This window comes from Filicampus tigris, chromosome 5 (genome assembly GCF_054856515.1).
Source record: "Filicampus tigris isolate MCC_2025a chromosome 5, RoL_Ftig_1.0, whole genome shotgun sequence".
In the NCBI taxonomy this organism is placed as follows: Eukaryota; Metazoa; Chordata; class Actinopteri; order Syngnathiformes; family Syngnathidae; genus Filicampus; species Filicampus tigris.
Window position 1 is genome coordinate 27,154,645 of NC_141221.1, and position 23,651 is coordinate 27,178,295.

General features: G+C 41.1%; 3 protein-coding genes across 5 annotated transcripts; 2 read left to right on the top strand and 1 right to left on the bottom strand.

Moving 5' to 3' along the window:
* Positions 1-425: 425 nt before the first annotated feature.
* ankrd34bb (ankyrin repeat domain 34Bb) lies at positions 426-9,468 on the top strand. Of its 2 annotated transcripts, XM_086032111.1 has the most exons (5): positions 426-699; positions 787-888; positions 3,061-3,171; positions 4,929-5,219; positions 5,297-9,468. In XM_086032111.1, exons 4-5 carry the CDS (start codon positions 4,981-4,983, stop codon positions 6,765-6,767), a joined length of 1,710 nt encoding a protein of 569 aa, XP_085888237.1. In that variant the 5' UTR covers positions 426-699; positions 787-888; positions 3,061-3,171; positions 4,929-4,980; the 3' UTR covers positions 6,768-9,468. The 2 variants fall into 2 exon arrangements, with proteins under 2 accessions (XP_085888237.1, XP_085888238.1); XM_086032112.1 differs by lacking the exons at positions 426-699; positions 787-888; positions 3,061-3,171 and adding an exon at positions 4,580-4,665.
* A 2,633-nt stretch (positions 9,469-12,101) lies between these two features.
* On the bottom strand, positions 12,102-21,664 carry fam151b (family with sequence similarity 151 member B). The gene is made up of 5 exons (XM_086032043.1): positions 21,039-21,664; positions 19,209-19,368; positions 18,906-19,123; positions 15,646-15,781; positions 12,102-12,808 (listed from the first exon to the last, which is right to left on the bottom strand). Exons 1-5 carry the CDS (start codon positions 21,151-21,153, stop codon positions 12,655-12,657), a joined length of 783 nt encoding a protein of 260 aa, XP_085888169.1. The 5' UTR covers positions 21,154-21,664; the 3' UTR covers positions 12,102-12,654.
* On the top strand, positions 21,410-23,369 carry LOC147147975 (perforin-1-like). 2 transcript variants are annotated; one of them, XM_086032044.1, is made up of 3 exons: positions 21,410-21,950; positions 22,161-22,245; positions 22,765-23,369. In XM_086032044.1, the coding sequence occupies exon 3, from the start codon at positions 22,767-22,769 to the stop codon at positions 23,163-23,165; it is 399 nt and encodes a 132-aa protein (XP_085888170.1). In that variant the 5' UTR covers positions 21,410-21,950; positions 22,161-22,245; positions 22,765-22,766; the 3' UTR covers positions 23,166-23,369. The 2 variants fall into 2 exon arrangements, with proteins under 2 accessions (XP_085888170.1, XP_085888171.1); XM_086032045.1 differs by having other exon boundaries at positions 21,416-21,566.
* Positions 23,370-23,651: the final 282 nt, after the last annotated feature.

Sequence of the window (23,651 nt, forward strand, 5' to 3'; positions counted from 1 at the left end):
AGGTTTAGGACCCAAGTGCAGGAAAGCAGGATGTTCTCAAACAAAGGAATTTATTTTCAAAAAGCAAAAAGACAAACGACACTTGCGGCCCTATTTTCATGCCGGGCGCAAGTGAAGCGCAAAGAAGTTTAACTGTGCACAAAAGTGGAGTTTACTTTATTGTGTTATTTTGCGCCGGTAGAATTGGGCCAAACAGGGCGTTGGCACCTTTGTGCGCTGTGGTCAAATAGAAGTAGACTTTTCCCAGCCAATCTGCGTGGTGTCCTTCATTTGCATCAAAACCAGGATGTTGAAGCACAAACCCGTACACCGTGGGCGTAGTGACAGGGTTGCTTTTAAAATATTTATGTACTGTCCTCTTGTGGAGAAAGTGTCGTATTTTGAGTTTTGTACGTTTTTTGACCCTCGAGTGCTACCGTAGTCCATCGTAGTCCCGGCAATGCTCCTCCATAGCTAATCCAGAGAGTTGAAGTCTCTGGAGTGTCATTTTGGCTACAGAAATATCTATCTGGAAGTATACTATTGTGAGAAGTGTTTGCTTGCACTAGGTTACAGAATTTATGTTTCAGTTGTGTTTTAAGTTCCGAATTTGATCCAAGTTACGAGTCGCTAGTTAGTGCTAGCATCCCGCTGGCAACACGCATGTAAACAAGCATTATGCTAACGGTTACAAACGATTCCGTTTTTTAGTTTTTGCAGGTAATTTCAGTGGCTGATTCAAGTCTATATTGTTTCAAACTGTGTATAACATGATTGTAATGTGTTGCTATGTTTTGTATGTTACAGCTTTACAGTTAACATCCAGTAAAGTGCCAAAACAGCAAGAGGCTTCCTGGTCTTAATTGGAAAAGCTGTTCGCAATCTGTAAAGCTAGTTGCTAAAACACTGGTGAGGACAGAATAATTTTAAATGATGATTACAATCCTTTCAATCAATGATTCAGAGGGATTGTCCCACGCTGGCGTCGTATTTATGACTGAAATAAAGGACGTCCACCACTCACGCCGATTTGTCTGCCTGCGTCTCGATCAAGCAGACCAAAATCACGTTAGACCGCCTGCGCCTCAAATTAGACCTGCTTTGTGCAAGTCTAAAATTTGGTCTACTTTTTGTAACCAATTTTGCCGATGCACTGGGGGGAGAGGCAAAATAACCCAGTGAGGCGTAGCACCGCCTACCAAATTCACAAACATGCCGAACTAACCCATTGTCACTGCACGAAAATGACATGATGAAATGATGTGCCCGCTTTTGCGCCAAGCACAGACTGCTTTCTGTCACCAAATTATCAGGTGCATCAGGGGTGATGCTGTTTTGTGCGCTGGCATGCCCCGATGAGCACAACACAGTCCCAAACACACTAGACTTGACTTGCGCTGGCACGAAAATGAAGTTACGCCAGTTTTTACGCCTAGCACATGGGCGCTAATGTACCAAAATGGGGCCCTTGGAATCAAAACTACTAAATTAGCAAAAGTCCAAAAACCATACAAACCATACAAATTAACAAACTGCATTTGGGAATGGACTCACCACAACTGGGAACAAGACAATACAGGAACAGAAGCAGTAAACAATGAACCGACAAGGACTGGGAGAAACCAGGGAACTAAATACCTGTACACGTCAATTGAAGAGACAAAGACGAACACCTGGACAGGACACGAGTGGCTGAAGGAGCTGATTAGTAGACACAAGGGACCTAACGATCAAAACATGTACCACAAGAAGCAAAGACAAAATTAAACAAAAACAAATACAATGTCAACAAAAACAGCTGGCACACATTGATTCTTTTGGTTGCAGCCAGGCACTACTACTCCATTTTGTCTATGGCTTGGATACACAACTTTTACACCCAAAAATTTAAATGGCATGATAATTGAAGCCCATATATGTCGATAAAAAGTCTATACATTGCTGATTAGTTTTAAAACTTTGCACTTGTCATGTGATGAGCGGGATTTGGACCCATAAGCAGACATGACACGGAAGTTGAAAAGTAAATGTCTTTCTCAACAAAAATACAAAGTAACAATAGAGAGTGGGACTGGAGGAATTCTGACTGGAAGAAAGCTAGCATCCTGACTCGAAGGAAGTTTGACGTACTGATAACATGTGACTGAGTCACTTGTGCTTATAAACTAAGACATCAGAGGTCCGTTTCACAGAGCAGGTTCAACAAACTCTGAGTTTAATCCTGAAGTCTGAGTTGATCGACTCAGAGATAGGAAACTCTGAGTTGCCAGTTCCAGAAGAGCTGATTTGAATCAGTTTACTCAACTCGGCAAAAGTTCGCTTGGAGTTAAAGGGACGGTGGGGTCGGGATGGCCATATTTTCACTAACAAGTTCATTTGATATATTTTTTGATCAGGAAAATGAGTTGCCATTTTCTATTTTATCCATTCATTATCCATTCACGAAATTAGGAAATAAGTGACTCCATGAATAACGCCTGTCGTTAATTAGGCCAATGGCCACGCCCCCTACCATTCTATCCTTGTGCGGTCGGAGTCACTGGAGGAACCGATTCCAAACCCTCCATTGGAAATCATTGTATTTTCATTGCTTATAACGTCCAAAAACGGCAATCAATTGGCACCAAAATTTATGTGGACATCTCTACTAATGCCCACTTCAACATATAAAAAGGTTTAACCTCTCCATGACTGATTTATATGAGAATGAAGAAATGTGGAAGTGAGCAGAGCTACACAGCTTTATGCTGGGACGAGCGCACACTGCTTCTTTGCTTTAAAAAAAACAAAAAACTGCTCCTTTGCTGATCACGGTTAGGACCGGCGAGGCATTTTTAACACCAGTCAGGATATTTACAGAGACTGAAGTGGGAATGAGTAGGCGTGCACATTTATTTGGATGAGGAATGGCCAGTTTTTCGACCTACAACGCGCCGTCCAATTTGGAAGGTAACAGCCGAAATGGCACGTTCCAATGCGGCCACACTCGGCTGTGCAGTCAGCCTCGGTGGAATTTTTGTTCGCTGAACATTGGCGCTTGTTTGATGAGTGCTTACCTCATTCTCACTCCGCTACACTCAGGCAGAAGGTGGCGGCTGCAAGCAGTGTCAGACATCGCACGCGACTGCTTGGGAGGCAACCCCGCGACATGAAGAAGCAGGATCATGATCACCTCTACATGAGGCGCGGACAGTAAGGAGCTAATGTTGGTGTGCTAACGCCTTTTGTTTTAACGGCCTGAAGCTAGTTGTTGCTATTAGCTGTGCCGCTATCCTACCAGTAGCCGGAGGAAGGGGGTGAGGACGGGTATAAAGATTCATGCTTGCCTGATTGCTTGCCCACTGCCAGTCGCCGTCTGCCTCCCGAGAGTTGACACCAGTTTAGCGTCGCTAAATGTCCAAAATATAACCAGTCAGGGTGTGCATTCATGCTCTTGTCCGCTTCAGCTTGTGAAAGTGGAGGAGCAATCGCCACGGTATTTTTGATTTTGTGGAGGTGATGATGACATCACATTTTAAATCCAAGCTATTGTGCAGAACACCTTTATACGTTCACAGGTTGAAGTGGAACCCAAAAGGGGGCGGGGCAATTTGTCGTAAGCCACGCCCCAAAAGGGGGCGGGGCAATTTAAATCTGATAACAAAAAAGGCATTAAATCACGACAAAGTCTTTTGGGACTGGGGCACTTTAGTACTGATGTCATTTTTACATGCAAACCTATTATAAAAGTGCCAATGTTAAGCTCACCCATACTGATGAGACAACGAGGAACACCTGGACAAGATACAAAGTGTATAACTGAGCACAGGTGGACACAACAACCTACCGAGACAGGTACCTAAAAAAAAAAAAACATCCCGCGGAAAACATGAAACCAAATTCTAAATCAAAAACAAAATGAATAACAGATCAGAGAAGCTCAGACAAAAGGTTCTTGGCAGGACCAGTCCGGTGGGCGTGCTGGAGGCCAAACTAGAGTGTCTTGGTGGGACCAGTCTGGTGGGTGATCCAGAGGCCAGATAAGAGGTTCTTGGCGGGGCCAGTCCCGTGGACATCCAGGGGGCCACACAGGAGGTAAAGGCAGGACTTGCACTGCCGGAGCCGGATCAGAGAGCGGCAACAGGGCTTGCGCCGTGGGAGCAAGGTTGGCGGGCGGCCGCAGGGCTCAGAAAAATATAAGTCTAAAAATAAAACATCGTGTGGTAAACTAGAAGGGAAATGTGCAAAATTTTGGAGTAGGTGGTGACGTCTTCGGCTTGATGGATTGTGTCTGAGGCTGGGTCCACGACTGATATGTTCTGTCCCGTGAGGAGCGGGATTTGGCAGACATGAAGCTGAAAAGTAAAAGTCTTTACCAATTGCATCCTGACTCGAAGAAAGTTTGACGTACTGACAATGTGCCACTGAGTCACGCGTGCTTATAAACTGTAAGACATCAGGCCTATATGACATAATAAAGTACAAAGAATGAAAGGACCATAGCAACTGCATAGCAACTGCTACATCAAGGAACAACTAGTCACAACAGCACCTGCACTAAAATGTGAGATGTCTATAACAGTTCAACAACTTTGATCGTCAGAACAGCTCAGACAGTTCTCCTGGTTTCCCCAAAGCTGGGCTGGGTGTGGTTCTCCTGTGCCACACAAAATCATGACCAAACAGATGCTTGCCAGTCTAATAAAGGTTAACAGACAGCATCTTTTTTTTTATAGTTATAAATTATACATCCACACAGATGACGTTTAATAGACAGTTTTACTTTTCTGTATACATTGAGTGTGTACACTATAACCAATCAGTTTCTGAATATTTCATATGGTATGGTAAAGAGATTTAGTAACTGGAAGCGAGGAGTCGGGGATATCACCTAGAGTGCTAATGCACATTACCTGCCGCCCAGAAGCCAAATTACAAAAACCTTACGTCTTTGTTTTTTTTTTTCGCAGGATGTGCTGTGCTGTGCGCACCTTTGGGTGAGCGAGTGACCCGTTATTCAGGATGCTGTCTGAAAATTTTAGGCAGCAAAATGGGACAATGGATGAGTCAACGGAGGTACGAACAGATGGCAATTCTCTGCTGAAGGCCGTCTATCTCAGTCGTCTGCGTCTGACTCGGCTGCTTCTGGAGGGAGGGGCCTACGTAAACGAGAGCAATGAAAATGGCGAGACACCACTAATGGTGGCTTGCAAGACACGTCACTCAGATACACAGAGTGTGCCCAAACACAAAATGGTCCAGTAAGTACCATTTATCCATGAAAGGCTGATTCTAAAGGCATGCATTTTTTGTTTAATATTGCCTTTGAATACAACAGGTACCTCCTGGAAAATGGTGCCGATCCAAACATTCAAGACAAGAGTGGGAAAACTGCCTTGATGCATGCGTGCCTTGGACAGGATGAAACTGAAATCCTGTCCCTCCTGCTAAGCAGTGGTGCCGATCCAACTCTGGAGGACCACTCCGGCTTGTCGGCACTCGGTTATGCCGTTAATTCGGGTAACAGGGGCATCCTCAAGATCCTCCTGGATGCTTGTAAAGCTAGTGGAAAGGAGGTCATCATCATCACCACTAACAAGCTACCATCAGGCCATCAGACAACAAAGCAGTACCTAAATGTCCCTCCGCCCTCTGACCTCGAAGAGCATCCGTTTTGCACACCAACCTGCTCGTCTCCGTTCGACAGCCGACGACGAGTTTCTCCACAGGGTTCCTCAGCAAACGCTTCTCCTCAATCTGTTAGTCCCCGTCTCACCCTCAGAAATACCAAGAGTCCTGGCTTTTGGGTGGGCTTCAGTACATCTCAACCAGATTCTCCAACTCAACATCCTAGTCCATTAAGTGTTCCCAGTGTGGACAAACGGCGTCATCTCCAGAGATTACACTCACAGCAATGGGTCAAAAATCCACCCCTACTTCTTCAGAAGGGCCGGACCTCATTGCTGGCAGAGGAGCAAGTAGAATTGACACCAGAGGAGGTCTCATCTTTCAGACGCCTCAACTTCCATAATCGGCCTCAAGATGTTTTGCGCCACCATAGCATGGACATGAAAGAGGGACTTCTGAAAGCACTGGATAACATACCAGGCAATGACAACAAAGGGCGATGTATAAGAGGCTTTGCTCGCAAGATGTCATATGACAGTGCTGCAAGCGCAAAGCATTCCACTTCGCACCCTAACTTGCATCAAGAAAACAATCTCCCGTTTCCCCATGATTCCAGCCCTGCCGACGGAGATACATCAGATAGTCTTCAGCAGTTAAATATTTCCAGTCTGCAAAACGTCATTCATCGACGTAACATCGGCGTTGACCATTACAGTTCCGATTCGCAGTTGCCGCAGTTTGGCAGCAAAGACAAAATCTTAAACTGCCTGACAAAGGGGCCGGACAGGCCCAAGCTGACAAACAGCAGGTCCGCCACTCTCCCAGGATCCAGAGAGTCTCTGGATAGTTCTGTTCATAGATGCGGTGCCGCTGGCCTCGAACGAAGTGGCTCAGGGGCCCTTCTCCAGGATCACATCTCCTCCACTCGGCCAGGATATCTCCCCCCTCTGAACTCGCATGCTCCCATTCCAGATATTGGCGGAAACTCTGTCACTCTGTGCCCACTGACTGCAACGAGCAAAACTATCAATACTGTTTACAAAGGATCGAAGCCTGTTCTGCCCTGTGCTCCTATTTTCCCACCAGTCATGAAAACCAGTCAAATGCTTTGGAGACGCCATTCCATGCAAAGTGAGCAGCTTAAGCAGCTGTCCAACTTTGAGGAAAGGTTGGACCACTAGTCATTTTTAGTTTGTTTGCGCATTGGCTGTGATTAATATTCACGTTCCTCTCAGCGTCAGCATTCCTTGTTTTTCGCCCATACACAGCTCTCTGGCTTGCATTTTGGTGATCCCGCATCTCCACAGGCAAAACCCCATCTCAAACTCACTTTATATTCAAAGCTATGTATTGTTTCAATAATCAATGTAATTGACACACCTGGGCAACAAAAGGCACCTGTTCAGCATTGTTCAGTCAAATGCTACATTAATTTTAATTACATAAAAATGTGTGGGTTCAAACAAAAAATGCTATCTTCTATACATAGAAATAATTCCCAGACTTGAACCCTATAGAGTGTGCTTTTGTTTCACACCTAAAGCGTAGACAGAAAGAAAATATAGAAAGAGGCTGCAGTGATAGCCTGGAAAAGAATCACAAAAGAAGAACGCAAACCTTTGGTGATGTCAATGGGTCACAGGTTTGATGCAGTTATGGCAAGTAAAGTATTTGCAACAAAGTACTTTACTAAGTATACTTTAAGTCAGTTTCAATAGTTTTGCTCACCTTAAAAAACACTTAAGTACAAGAACTAAATAATAATTGTGCAGGCACAATGTTTGAAATTGCTCTTGTATTGGGTAGCATTATATGAATTATATTGTACAAATGGTCAGAAAGTTGTGGCTGCAGGTCAGTGTATAGTAATATGTATGTGTGTGTAATATATACATAAACATAATGTATTTTTTTCTTATTAATTACTTTGAACGGTTAAACTCATGATTATTTATTCAGATGTAAATTACTGGGTTTTTTTTGTTTTTTTTACTTGCATTCCTGACCAGAAAATGGTGAGTGATTGAATGCTATGCTTGATCCATTGCTGATTTTGCAAGGAATCCCTGTGAGGTGTCTCAAATTTGGGCATTAAAACATGAATTCAGTTCCAGAGTAGTAGAAGTAGTAGTAATTAGCAAGTTTTGAAAGATTGCCAAAATGTTTTCTCATTTTAATAACAGGTGGTCAAATACATGTTAAGCGCAGCATATCCTGTAGGTACATACTGTATATTGTATAACTACAATTCTATGTTTTTAATTAACATTGAGATAAAAGTATTTCCAGGGGACACATTTAGCATCTGATCTTCATGTATTTTATACAAATTAGGCAAAAAGTGTATTTTTAAAAAGTTATTGAATTTGTACACCACAGTGCTTTGCTGTATTTCAAAAGGAAATTAATTTGATTGGCATAAATAAATAAGATTTTAGTGGAATCTAAAATGCACTGAGTACTTTTTTTAAACTTTTATTTAATTATTCAAATCCATTGTATGGTGATCAAGGACAAATGATAAAAACGTGTCATGGTCAGGGCTGCCTTTACCTACTTATAGGCTAACCATCAAATATAGGCCCCCCTCCCCGACTGACTCTAAAGCCCCTATCCCAAATTAGGGGCGATCATTACCACTGTTGGCGAAGGTAGCAAAATGCATGTTCACGTCAGGGTTCATTCAAGGTCGTAAATGTTCGTCAAACTGTCGTCAGGGTTTCGTCAGATGTTTGCCTGTACTTTTCTTGTTGCAAGGCGAACGTGTTGCAAACAATTGCAACACCAAACGAACCCTGGAGAACTCTGACGTGGATGCAACATTCGCTGCCTTTGAAAACACTGCAATTGTTCGCTGCTCAGTGGCATAAAGGGCTTTTTTGAGATGCTCAACTCATTTTTTTACACTTGACAAACAGATTAGCATGTATATGGTCTCGGTCTTTCACTTGTATAGCGCTTTTCCACCTATTAAGGCACTCAAAGCTCTTCACTGATGGCACAGCGTCAGGAGCACCTGGGAGTTCAGTATCTTGCTCAAGGACACTTCGACATTGTCAGAAGGGCCAGGTATCGAACCCACAACCTCTGGGTTGGGAAACGACCACTCTACCACTGAGCCATGCCCCCCCCCTGTATATATGTATATATGTATGTATATACGTATACAAATACTCTATGTATGTATTTTATCAATTTTAACAAATAGAATAGCCAACAAATTAAAAGGGCCACACGCTATAGATTTTATAAACCAAGAATGCATTTAGCAATGAATTTAGCAAGGATGAGTAACAAGTTTATAATAAAGGATACGTCTTTTTTCTTTTGACTCCTAAAAAAACAAATGCATCTTTTCATTTCAAAGTAAAGTCTGTGTAGAGTAGTCCAGGGGGCGTCAGCCTGGTACACAGCACAGTGAGCACACGAACGGGTCAAGAAGTGAGTGCACACGGAGGACAAAAAGAAAGAAAGAAGTAAAAAAGAAATGAGTCAAAGCAGGAAAATGAGCCAAATTTGGACTCATTTTCATTGATGGCTCTACTAGAGACTGCTGATCTTTTTCTTTTTGTTTTACACATTTTGATTAATATTTTTTGGGTGTTTTTCAGGGGTTCTTTGTCGTTTCAATCTAAATTTGTTAAAGGTGAAGTGTAAATAGTTAAAAGTTCTTGTATTCTATAGTTTATTTATTGTAGCAGTGAAGAGTTAATATTTTTAATTTATATTTTGTTGTTTTGCATTTTTTCAGGGATTCTGTGTAGTTGTTTGACTTTAAATTTGTTGAGTGTATAAAAAGCTAAAATTGTTTTGTATTTTAAAATTTATTTTTTGTAGATCTGTAAATATTTTGATTTATATTTCGTATATATGTATATTTCGTTTTTCAGGGATCTGTGTTTCACTTTAAATTTGTTACGTGTAAAAAAGCTAAAAGTTTATTCTTGTATTTCATAGTTTATTTGTTGTTGCACTAAAAAGTAAATATTTTTAATCTACATTTTGTTGTGTCTTGTGTTTTTCAGAGATTCTGTGTTAGTAAAAAAGTTAAACATTTATTAAATTAGTTAAAAGTTCCCTGTAAAGTGAAAAAAATAAAGGCTATTATAATATAGTAGTATAATACATTTTTTAAATTAATTATTAATTCATTTTGTGCATAATGTTACATTATTATTGGAAATATAGCAACAAAAAAAATCTGAAGAGCCATTTGGGAGCCTTATTAGTGAGCCGAGCCGTAAGAGCCGGTTCTCTAAAAAGAGCCAGAATTCCTATCACTACTCGGAATTGTCTATCGAGCTCCGGACACTGGCATCACGCATCCCACAATGCCCTGCGCCATATACAGACAAGAACATTTTGGCAGGGTAGAAAACTTGCTACTAATTTCAGGAAACGCCACACTTTGACAATGGCAGACAGGAAGCAAAAGAAGGGCTGAGAATTCTTGAGGATACCAAAAGAGAAACCGGTCGTCCAAAGTTGTTGAACTATTGACCTATTGGTTGATCGACATCCATATTTCGAACCGCCTAGCCAGCTTGCGTGGTAGCGAGATGAGCCGCGAACCCGCCACCGCCCGTCCTCACCATCTTCCACGATCGAACCGTTGCCGCAAGCAGGCGGCAAGCGGAGGCCATTGCGAGTTATGTGGCGTTAACTGTCAAGACACAAGACATCTCGCTGTTGCTTGTTAGCAGGCCAAGCATATCTAGTTGATTTCTGCACTGGAATGTCGATCAATAATCAATAGGCGAATAGCTCAACCCAAGACACACTTTGGACCGCCCCATCATTTGAAAAAACATTTTTTCATGTCAGCATAAAATGCAGGAGGAAATCTTATTCAAATGAGGGGGCACTCCTGAGTGTGGCTTGGATTGAACTATTCGCCTATTGCATAGGTTGATAGTGCTCACTGCACAGATATATCGATCAACCAATAGGGGAATAGCTCAACTCAAAACACAATTTGGACCCCCCCCCCCTACATTTGAATAACATTTCCATCTGCACTGCACGAGCAAAACCGCCAAAACCAAAAATAAATAAATGAAAATAAAAAATATGATTCAAAGAATTAATTTTAAAAAAACATTTGGAAATAAGAACAACAAAGTTATATGATACAAAATAAAAAAAGATTCAAAAATAAAAAATAAAATGTGGAAATAAATATATAAACAATGTATTTATATTTGATTTTATTTACTTCACGTTTTATATTTGTTTTTATTTTCACGTTTATTTATTTTTGATTTTGACAGTTTTGGTCCTCCATACACTTGGATAGAATATTGACTGATAACGTGCCAACCAGCTATGGTCCTGTCAGCTTAACTGAGTAAATAAATACGCGCGGGGACCAGTCACGTGACGTCCGGAGCTCTGTAACGGGGACTTCCTCTACATGGGGAATGGCTGAAAATTGTGATGTATTGTACTTTTTTATACAGTAGTACGGGTTTGTGATCGGTCCGCGTATACCATGTGACACATAAACAAATGACAGAATAATGTGGAATTTAATGCTTTCCGATAGGCCCCCTAGTGCAGGCTTCGTGTACTGCAGCAGCAAGATACCCTCTCTACGGCCTGGGCGTTGCACAGAATCGCCTGCGGCTAGGTCAACTCATGGCAAGAATGTAAAGTGATTGACAGAAAAATCAACATTTTTTAAAAAAAACTCTGATTGGCCCCCGATTTCCATAGGTCCCTTGGTTCAGCCCAGGTAAGCCTGTTGGTAATGACTCATTGTCCAAAAACCTCTTCATATGTGACAGTTTGAGGTATGGCTAGATTTATTTACACAGTTACATAGGGCCACACATCCATCTGCCTCACAAAGTAAATTTCAGACAAATATTATTTTGGCTGAATGAAAGATGAAACTGTTCAGATATCAGTGTTCTCCCCAACTCTCCTCCTTTCACACTCTCGCAGTCTACACTGTGGATTTTTCACCATGGTAATTCAACAATTCACAAGACAAGCTCTGGGCTGCATGGTCTTAAAACAGTTGTGTGTACATAATGTGATGTAATGCTGCACAGTTAAGAAGTGAATGTTGAAGGTTGAGTGCAAGTGTTGCCACTGGCAACCTGGTTTCCTACAATACTTACTTCAAGGATGCAAGCTTACAAAACGGCAATTTGGATGAAAGGCTTTCTAAAGAGGAACGCTATTCTAAAATAATGAGAAAGCTGGATAATGTAAGCCTGTGTTGCACTACAGTTAATGAGTTCAGTTATTAACAAGTAATGCAGCTTCTAAAAAAAAAAAAAAAAAAAGGTATTACTGCATTTTAGTTCAAAAATTGAAGACACATCTGTTTGTAGGTGTTAGTTGTATAATCCCACCAGGGGTTTCGATTGTTATGCATATGCTACAAAACTGATAGGATGGCACTCCACAGTGCAGATGCAAAATGATTCAACCCATTAAGAAAGCAAGTGAAGAATTTTTGAAGGCAAATAATTTGAATGTTCAATTGACAAGTCAGTGGCCTGAGCTCAATTTGAAAAATTGGTCTATTTTCACTTTATTATCAAGCCCCCAAAATGGAGGTACTACATTAACATTGTCCAACAGAAAACATGAAAGCAACAGATTCTGTTTATTTTACCATTTCATTCATGTACATAACCCACCTTGGTTACTTCAACCTCAGAGATACGAGAGTCAGCCTCTGCTTCCTCAGTGGAAGGCGTGTCGGTGGAATGGAGAATGTCTTCTAAGTAGCCTCCCCACAATGCCCTGTCGAGGTCAGCAACACCCCATCTCCACTATACACAGTATTAAGGGTGCACTGATTCCCCCTCCTGATGACCCACGTTGCCTTTTCGGGCTGAGCCCGACCGGGCCCCATAAAAAATGTACCATGTAACTTGTCATTCAAAATTAACATATTTAAAAAAGAAAAAAAAAAACTTTTTCTTGTACCGAAAATATACCGAACCAAAGTTTCAAGAAACCGAACCAAACCGTGATTTTAGCGTACCGTTACACCCCTAGTGAGCATCCAGAGGTTTGAATGTTCCCATTTTCAGCCTGACTAATGATTACTCATGTCTCATCTTGTAACGTTTTTGTCAGCTCAGTCCTTAGCGCCTCTGGTAGGTCATAGCAGATCCTGCGGACATCAATACATGTTCTGAAAGGTAGCAGGTCCTCGACTTTTAATTTGTCGTTCTGGCCAGTCCACACTGTCAGAGAATACCTGCACACAACAAAAATGTATAATCCTTATTGAGACGCTTTACTTTTCCCAACACTTTTTGCTATGCGCAAGCACATCAGGGGGCAATGGTAGTCTCACGTGTAATTCTCTCATGCATGTTTCCCCAGTGTTGCTGGAGTAATTGATAGGACCCAATTAATATACCCTTACCAAGTGATGACGTTTATGCTGGTGAGAATTATTTAAAAAAACAATGCCCTTGTGTTCTTTTATAAAGATTTTTTTTTCTTTTTAAATGTTTTACTATTTATTTATTTAACATTTAAAACCCCCACTTCCTCACAAACACAAACTAGGGCACATGCTCTTCTAATTTCAAGGTATATTTACTTGACAACAATTTTCACAGTTCTCTTTGCAAGTGTGCCAAAAAGGATAAACATTTATTGAACAGAATAAAAACTAAATGTTTTTGAGCATTAATATTAATCCAGAGAAATGGATAGTAAACAACATTCTTCCCAAAATTACTTAAAAGATTTTTACTCTTCATAAAAATAAAAGTATATTAATTCAAAATATGAACAAAAAAAATGTAAATATCAAGAAAATGTTGCTTTACGGTACGGTGTTACATTAAAATAATTATGAATAAACTTGCAAAATTATTCTCGCTTATACCATTTTGCCAGCGCTGGATATTTGCCATATCGTCATGCTAATAGCATAACGTCCTAACTCATTGTTTTGCCAAAGTCAGATTTTTGCAGGAAATTACTCTTCATAGACACATGCAGATGTTGCAAAAATGCCTAATATGAAATACAAAAAAAAACATTTTTGTTTTTAGCTGGTATAAGTGAAGTGTCATAATGCCTTTAGGCATTTTTGCAACATCTGCAGTGGACTAAGAAGAGTCATTTCCTGCAAAAATCTGACTTTTGGCAAAAAAAAAAACAAAAAAAAAAGTTAGTCAATTATGTTATGAGTGTGACGCTATTTTCTTTTGATTCTCAGGATGGAGTGCAGGTGTTCTTCTGTGAGCTGACTCCCATGTAATGTTTTTGGTAATATGCAGAAAGCTGCCCAAACACAAATGTGCTATTGGTACATTACCCACAAGGCTCAGGGCTAGAAACACAGATGTTGAGTTTGAAGCATATGAGTATTGACGTTTCTGGTTCGGCAGGTCAATTAACGACGTGTGTAAGTTGGCGTCAAGAAAGAATGTCCTTGTTAACAAACGCGCATTGATATCTGAACCATCTACACAGATGCAGAATGACTAATAGTGCTAAAGCGACAGTTCCTATACGGTCTGTACATAATGTCCACATTCATATGAGCTGTATTTGTGTGACGCGTAACTAAGCTGTTTCTGCACTGCGACTGATTGAATGAATCATCGCACCCTCTTATCGACATTCACCTTTTCCACTTTATGCTGCACCACTCACCCAAATCACAATGGGAGGTGCAGTTTGAGCCGCCCACACAGTCTGTGGGCCCAAGAACACATTATCTTGTTGTTCCACTTGCTCACTAGATGTTTGTCAAGGCTACATGTGGGAAAAGTGTCTTTGTTTACTTTAGTTCGACACAGAATATGGAACGCCAGTTTGCACAATTGCATTGCAAAGGGTACATTGTACTCATCATGGGCATAAATGTTGCAAATCATTTGGGGCTTTAAATGACTCATTTGATCATGGTGGAGTGACAATACAACATACAATTTCACTCACTTTGACATTTGACTATTCTTCTCAGCAGAATTGGTAGAGTCCATTTCAGTACCTGGCTTTCGGGCACTGCCCCTGCTTTTAAGCGAACTCAATCGACATAGACTGTATAATACAGGTTTGAGGTCCGCGGTTTGAGAAGACCAAGGAGCTGCTTTATGCATTCCAAAACTAGTTTTAATGTGTTTGGGGTCATTGTCTGTTGGATCATTCAACTCTGTTCTCGCCAGTACATCCGAACCCAAAAGAAGGACAACTACTTCAAAATGTGTCAAATTGTCCTCAAATCAACAGCTTGACTTCTAAAACTTAGACACCATTGGGTGTTCCAAACAGGCCAATGGTTCAAAACACACAATGACTACATTTAAATGCAGTCAATATTTGAGTTAAGGTCAAAATTCTGATTTGGGAGTCATTTGGAATAACCCGTTTACATGGCTTACAGATTTACTATTAACATTTACATTTAAATAACCACATTGAAACGGCGACTGTAGTATTAGTGCAACTCGGCATTGTGTATAGGTTTTAGTTCCATTTTAAAATGCGCTAAAGATTAAAAGCAAAAAACTTTAAGGCCACAGTATTGAATTGAATTCTAGTTGCTTCAACATTTATAAACATGTCAGGAATGCTGGTTACAAGATGCAAAGTTGAATCCAAGTTGAATGTACTACCATCCTAATTGTCTATTATTAATTTGCATATGCCTTAAAGAATTCAAGCTGTAAGCTAATGATGGTTAGACTGTAGACCAAGGGTGTCGAGCCCCGGTCCTCAAGGGCCACTTTCCTGCCTGTTTTCCAGATCTCCTTGCTGCAACGCACCTGATGATCATTAGCAAGCGCTGAAGAAGCTTGATAACGATCATCAGGTGCATTGCAGCAAGGAGAGATGGAAAACAGGCATGACACCGGCCCTTGAGGACCGAGTTTGGACACCCGTGCTGTAGACCATAAGAGCAGCTGCTTCCTGCTTGATATGCCGCGATTTATATATGATCCGATCAGTGGACTAATCGCGACTACTCCTGGTGAATAGTCGACTATCAAAATAATTGTGGCAGCCCTAATATTCTGTTTAGTAAACATTACAACAGCAACAAATAAAGTGTGCGTGAGAGACTGTCACCTGTCCGACTGCTGCAGCAGCCATGTGAGCTCAGAGACAGACTGGGCCAAAAGGGCCGCCCGTACTGGGAAGGTGACAAGATGTTCCAGGCCTCCACATATGTCCTGCATCTCATGCACCATTTCCCAACTGTAACCTGAAAAAATGATGTTATGCAACATTTAGGGATGTCAGTGGTGTCACTAACCAATGCTTTTAAAATGGATTTTTGCATCGATTATTCCATGAACACACACACGGCCCAATTGACTTTTTTTCGGGGGGTGGGGGGGGGGGGGGGGGGGGCCTGACAGTGATAAGTAACACTTAAAGCAGAAGTCAACCCAAACATATATTTTTCAAGAATATGTTCCCAGCAGGCCCACTAGTTGAAACACAGCATTCTGATTAATTTTGCGTTTGTGGAATACAGTAAAAATTAAGCAGCAAAATGCACTTGTTTTTAGCCATCTCTGGGGGCGGCCATTTTGTCTTCTGTCAACGGAAAATGACATCACAACTGCTCACAATGACTAAGCACGGCTCAGATTCAGAAAACAGGTCAACTGTGATTGGTCGTTGTGAGCAGTTGTGATGTCCTTTTGAGCTGACAGAAGACAAAATGGCCGCCCCTGGAGATGGCTAAAAACGAGTGGATTAACACTTAATCCACAAACACAATATTTATCAGAATGCTGTGTTTCAACTAGTGGGCCTGCTGGGAACATATTCTTGAAAAAAAACATGTTTGGGTTGACTTTGGCTTTAAGTTTGTCAAAGTTGATACATATTACGATACTCACTTAAAAGTAAACAATACTTTCATAATCATTTTCTTATAAACCAGGGTCTGGTGTCATGCTCTCTCACCAGGTCAAGTGCCTATCCTGGCCGTTTAGGCTGCTCAATGGCTCACAGTGGACGTGATGCGATACAGCCGCCACCGTCACGCTCGCATGACCTTTATTTGTTTTTTAGTTCACATTACCTACAAAAATCACCTCACTTTACAGTTTACCCTAACCACTCACACTCGATCACTGCTTCGTGATATATTGAGCAAGCTATGCTAAGATAAATTAGCTGGAGAAACTTTAACGTGCACTGAGGCAATTTTAACAGGTCATTATATTTTAGTGCAAGATGTTTTGCTCCTGTGAAGTACTGATTGGACGTACTGTACAGTGGCAGGCCTTAAACTTGGTCGGTCCTAGTTTGGCAGTGGTTATTTTGCCCTGCGTGGCTCTGAATGGTCAATCGCCGGAGCGAGGAATTCTGGGCCTGCCGTGAATCGGCTATTTTATTGTGATTACCGTTGATTGGCCGTGAATTGGTTATTTTAGCGTGATTTGTAGGCTGCCTTCTTACGGTTCAACTGGCTTCCACAAAAAATAAATAAATTAAAAAAAATAAAAATAAAAAAATAAAAAAGCTTGTGTCTGCCCAAGACTTTTGCACAGTCCTTACATTTACACATAAAGGAACATTTCTTCAATTAGAAAAAAAATATCCTTCAAGTACAATCTAACACCTGTTGGGTCACCTGTTGGCTGTTCATCGTGAGAAACTTAATTGGTACCCGTGTCCATAGTAACGTAAATTCTCCTGTTAGCGGACTTGAATAGAGATTGGAGGGTAAAAAAAAAAAAAAAAAAAAATCATGGTGGGCCTTAAACTAATTCAACAGCGCCACCTGCTGTTATGGAGTGCGACTTTACCGGCATTTGCATGAGGATGAATGGGCATTTGTGTGTGGATCTGCAAGGCGGACAATAGTGCCAAAAGTCACATGACAGCGGTATGATTGTGCCAAAAGTCACGTGACTATTCTCCGTAGATGTAGAATTGCTTTTTTAGTACGTGAAGGATTTTTTGGGGTACTTGAGGGATTTTTTTTGTCCTCAATGGTTGTTCTGTTTTTGTAAATTGAAAGATTTTAGTTTGTACTTGAAGGATATTTTTTTGTAATTGAAGAAATGTTTCTTTGTATGTGTAAAACATGATGTATTTGTTTCTGAAGCAGGATGTATTTGTTTGATAGGTAAATTTCTTATGATGTGCAAAATAAAATACATTAGTTTGTGAATGATGTTTTGTATTTGCCAAATGTACTGAGTTTGTTTGTGAATTGTTGGGTGTGCGTAAATCATGTTTGGAGTGTTTGTGAGGTTTTGGCATGATTTTAACTCCATACGCCAGCTCCGCTTTGCAGTTATTACATAAAACTTTATTTTTGTCCATCTTTGGTTTTAAAGCCACCCCAAACACTGGGCATCATCCTATTCTTCTTGCTCCATGGAAGTCCGACATTATTGCCGGAAGAATGCGTCTGCCAACAAAACAAATGTCAATGCAGTAAACACTTAAGTCGCCAAACATTGGTTCCAGGTGTCACAAATATGGTTTGAACATTCATTATATTATTATTATATTATTAATAGTAACCTTTACCCTAACCAATTTTTGTAGTCTACTTAACTGATTTTGTTGTGCAGAGCGGGCTTCCTTCCTGCGTGGGAATCACTTGTCGCCGTAAATCCAGATTTTCAAGTACCGGTAGGTCTTCTGGTATGGTCTGTATATTGTTTTACTTCTTGGGCATAGGCTCTCGTGTTGAATTCTCATTGGGCCTTTTCCCCATTGCAAAGACACTTTTCAAATACATCTGTTTATTTTACTCATTTGCTAGCTTGTGCATTTAATATTAGCGTTACGCGACGGAGACAACTTGACATGCGTTAAGGGTCACTCATAGATGGATATAACTGGGAGAATCCGGTCATTTTTCAAAATAAAATAGTTTTCAGCCTCAGATAATAAATAAACCGGAAGTACTGTATGTTGTTGGGTTTTTTTCCCATCTGTGCGACCCGCCGCGGCCCAGTCCGAAGTGGCCTGCGGCCTAGTACCGGTCCGTGGCCCGGTGGTTGGGGAACCCTGACCTAAACCAACAATGACAAACTTGCAACAGCATTGCTGTATTGAAACGCCGATGAATGCTAACAAAAAAAAAGAAAAGAAAAGAAAAATAAATCCATCGACTGAAAGTGGATAAATAATACAACTGTCAATGACATTTGGGATGTAACACAGAACAAAGGAAGAAACATCATGTAAAGTACGTCAGGAAAACCTCCACAATCAATATGATACTTATATGACCTATGTTTGATAAATACCAGCCTTCAATGTCATAGTTGCCAGTAGTATAGCGTACAAATAAGCATGCCATAAACCCAAACAGCCAAGACAGTAGCACTAACCACTGACTGCACCCTTACCTGGATTATCAATCCCTGCATTCCAATTTGTGGTCCAGCCAAGGGAGAGTACAATGTTAGTGGGAAGAGTCTTTACCGCAGCCAGGAAAGCTTGAGGCTCCAATGGTTCGTTCTGACTTCCCGGTCCTGGAAGGACATCAGCATTGATCCAAACAGGAGAGGTCATCTGAGCCAGCGCTTCCTTCAACAGGGCTACAGAAAGAGACAACGCCTCCAGGCTGGATGGAAGCACCAAAACGGCTTAGCAATAGCATCATGTCAGCTTTCACCACTTCGAAAGAACGTAACCCGATTACGTCTCACCTCTTGAAGTCGAGTTTGATTCCCTTGTCATGCAACTTGACACATTCAAGCCACTCCTTCAGTGTGATGTCACTGTTAGTGTCTGGAGGGTGGCCCATGATTGGCTCCTTCGGGTCATGGCCTCTAATGATTATGTCAGCCTCAATCATATGAGTGGGACCTTAGAGCAAAAGGATTTAGGTTTATTGTCTGTGTCGAAAAAAATGGGGTGTGATTATTACCACTCATGCAAACATATACAGTGATCCCTCATTCATCGCGGTTAATGGGGGGACAGAACCCGCCGCGATAAGTGAAACCCGCAAAGTAGAGTCGGATTTATGATTATGATTATTATTTTTTATGATATTTATTGTATAGTTTTATTTTGGGGGATTTGCGCCTCTGTTACGCTGTTGCAAACCCCAACATGGTTCCCACACTTCTAAATACTTGTTAAACAATCAATTTAACGATAAAAATGCTAAATGAAGAATATAAATACCAATCTTGCAGGCTGTGATCAGAATTTAGCTTCGACCGACCGCGGCAGCTGACGAGCAGGACGGAACGTTCGCTAAAAACTACGTTAAAGTTGAATTTTTATCATAAAATTGACTTGCCTTAACTAGAATGCCACAGTGTAATTTATCCAATCCTGCACTTTAAAACGCTTGTCGCCGTCGTGAAAAGTGAAAGTAAAAGCGGCCGCTTCTTCTTCCCTCATTCTTCTTCGCCTGCTTTTTCTTCTTCTTCTCCTCCTACTTCATTTTAAAAACGAAAAAGCATGGCTGCCGGGGATCATGCATTAACTTTATCTTTGCACAACAACATCAAAAAGTCCTTTGGATAAAATGCGGGATTGTAGTTAAGTTAAGAGGTTTTAAGACAAACCAAGACAAAAGTAACAAACACTTTCACACTTTATTTGGCGATGTCTTAAGTCGTCCGTGCCGCTGGTCGACCGGGAGCGCGCTGCGAATTATAAACACAGCAGTTGTACTGTACTATCCGATTTTTACAAAACTTTATTAGAGCAAGTATCCGGCTTGACTCTGACTAAACCAACGGCACATTTGAATAGTGGACGAGACTAAGCGAGAGGCTGCGATGACGCGCACCGAGTCAGATCACGTACAGTACAGTGTGTGGAAAAATCAAATCCACTTGTACTCTCGTTGGTCGATCTCGCGCTGGAAACCATTCACCGCCTTTTATGAGTGCCTGCGGGTATGTACAAAGTCTCCGAGTCAACTCATAGCTTTGAAACAATGCGTCTTTCTGCAATATAGCTCCCGATATAGCTGTGTTGTTTCATTTTTAATTTATGAATGCTTATGAAAAATCTGCAATGCACTGAGGGCGCGAAAGTTGAAGCGCGAAGTAGCGAGGGATCACTGGATTTCTAATTAGATGATAAGGCTGCAGTTGGGGAGGTGTGAGATTAAATTTTTGACCGGATGGTTTGAATTCCACGCTAAAAACATGGAAGTTGCATGTAAGGGATGGAGACAGCCTTCTGAGTGAGAGGTACTCCCTGGTTCTTGCGTGTGTAATGCAAGCATCAAGTTTACAATCACATACATACAGCAGAGTGAAAATGTGATTTCCTTTCTGGTGTTAGAATTAGAAAAAAAAGACACCGCGAAAATTCAATCATACATTCTGTAGCTAGTATGTCTCAGCTCATGTATTAACCGTTGACTGATAATGAATGTACGGTAGGTTGGTTTGAATATAGAACGGAAGTTTGAAGTCTTAAAACATACACTCTGGAGCATCTATCCAAATTCTCCTAAATTGCATGTGATGAGTTTATTGTACTTTGTAAACAGAAAACAGATGCCCCACCTTGGAGAGCCTCGGCCAGTTTGCTCCTGCTGTTCACTGCGTGTGACCATCTCACTTCAGCAGCGTCTTTCCTATTTATCAGACTTTGAAAATACACCAGCACCTGTTCACACATCTCTTTACAGCTAATTACGCCACTAAAGTTGCGTTGCTTATCGACAGGGTTTAGGACGATTCCACTGGCTAGACGTGACACTCCAAAATAAGTATATACGTAATCTAAGTATCATATAATGAGCGTACTACATACATTTTACATAAGAGTATCTTCGTCTTTGCTGGTTTAATCTATGACATTAAAACTTGAAAGACCTCAACCACGTTCGCTCGCCCGAATGGTTCAGTCCTGCTGGAACCCGGAAATGATGAGTCACAAGGGGCGCGCTCAGTAATAGACGCCAAGCGGGCACAGGTTCACTCCGACCGTTCGGAAGCTCCGTTATTCATCTATCCATTTTACGCTTATCCGGGGAGTGCACCAAAAACGGAGTCCCGGTGCACTCTATAGGCGCTCCAACTGCAGACACGGTGCGTCAGGCAGTCCAGATGGAAAAAGTTCAAGCAGGAGCTGCTGATTGGTTTTAGACTTAAGAACCTAAGCTGCGTGAAGGAGCTCGCTCTGCCGCTCGCACACGCACACACACACACACACACCCGCACAACGCACCCCCACCCCCACCCCCAACCCCCCACATACACGCACACACAAAAAAAGTATATTTCGATTCAAAGTCTGTTCTAATATCTTTCTTTGATCCTTGAATACGATTCTTTTCCTGTAAAATACAACAGTCTGAACGACCAAAAATGTACAAGTAATATGGAATTTGAATTTGGCTTTGCAATGTGTGCAAAATACTTGGGATTTCTCCAATGAGCCGTCGAGCAACTTTTTGGCAGTTTGGCTGCACAGTGAGCACAGTTAATTTTCTTTGTGTGCATTATAACATTTTTATTAATCTCCATAGTTAATGCTTTAACTTTTTAACTTTGACAGCCCTAATATATACTCATATATAACTATATATAGTTAATGGCTGGATCCATCCTGCTAACACATTGTGTTGCGAAATGCTGAGAATGGAGCAGGTTGTGTTTCCTGGGTGTTTTTTTTTTCAACAGTGTTATCAGACTGATACGAGCCCTGCTGGTATTTAAAAACATGGAAGTTCTGATAGAGTTGAGAAACAAGACACCGAGAACACAGGTAAGATTAAGGCGAGCGCCATGTCATACTTTCTGCTTTTACCATTGTTAATATTGCGGTCTCCTACTTTGACTCTTATAACAACAGTGTGATTAATATTATCTGATGAAATAATTTATCTGGATAAAAAAAATGAGTAACTGAGAAAATCTAAGTCTCAAATTAAATATTCATAATCTACAAGCATTTCACCTCCAATACGACTAATCATCAGCATGATTTGGAATATTTGTTGTTGTGATCACTGAGAAACTGAAACTGTACTCATTTATGTAGAGAAGTGTTGGTAATCTTACACAAAATAAGCGTCATTGTTGAGATAAGTTTTAGTCAGCAAGTTTAGAGTCAGTACATGCAATTTTTTGTCATCTTCTTGAAATATTACAATAATGTAATGCTTTTTGGACATTATAGTAAAATAATAATAACAATAATAATAGTAATTCGAAAAATGAAATATTAAATTACTTCTCCTCCCCCTTCATCTACGAATATGTGATTCTCTGTTTGCCTTCACAGCTATGGCCTCAAGTCTGTCCCTCCTTCTTCTGGTGCTCTGTGCTCTGCCTGTGACTCAGGCCCAGCTCAAGGTGTTTAACTTGCGTGCCACTGGTCTCCCCTCTGACATTTTGGGGATCGCAGATGGTTATGTCAAGGTGTTTTGTGGCTCCGCCTCTCTGGGCAAAACAGCGGTCCGTAAGGACAATGCTAACCCTTGGTGGGAGCAGGAGTTCTCCTATTTCAAGGCCCAGGAGCGTGACGTATTGAGGCTTGAGGTTTATGACAGTGATTTGGTCTTTGATGACCAGCTGGGAGTGTGCCAGAGACAGATCCGACCTGGAACCCACCAACACGACTGCTTCCTGAAGAAAGGGGGCACCCTCCATTACGTCTATACCCTTGGCCAAAACAATGAATAAGCATTTAAATCCAACTGATAGTATTCTTTTTACAAGTTATCCTCCTTTCCTCAGAGGACTTCTGAAGAAGGGATGCACTAAGCTATGGATGTTTGACTCCTGACATTCACAAATACTTGTTTACTAGCAAATACACCAAACTATTGGCTGTTTCGCTGTTATCAATGCTGTCAAAAGGAAATAAAGTCTGTTTCAACAATCAAACGATACATTATATTATGTGATTACACGGTCAAAGAACCATGACACAATAACACACAATGAGTGTTTCCTACTTTGCAACAATGAATGAACTCAGAAATAACACTGAGAGGTAGACACTATATTTGTGTGATTATTATGCAATTTTAAAGCTGGTGCCGAGGTGGGGGCGAGTGAAAGCTTAGTCGGACGGGCGGTCGTTTAAAGATAGAGGCGGACCGGCCTATAGATGGTATTATTTGTTTCCCCTCGAGAAAAATGACAGATGACGGACGACGGAAGGGT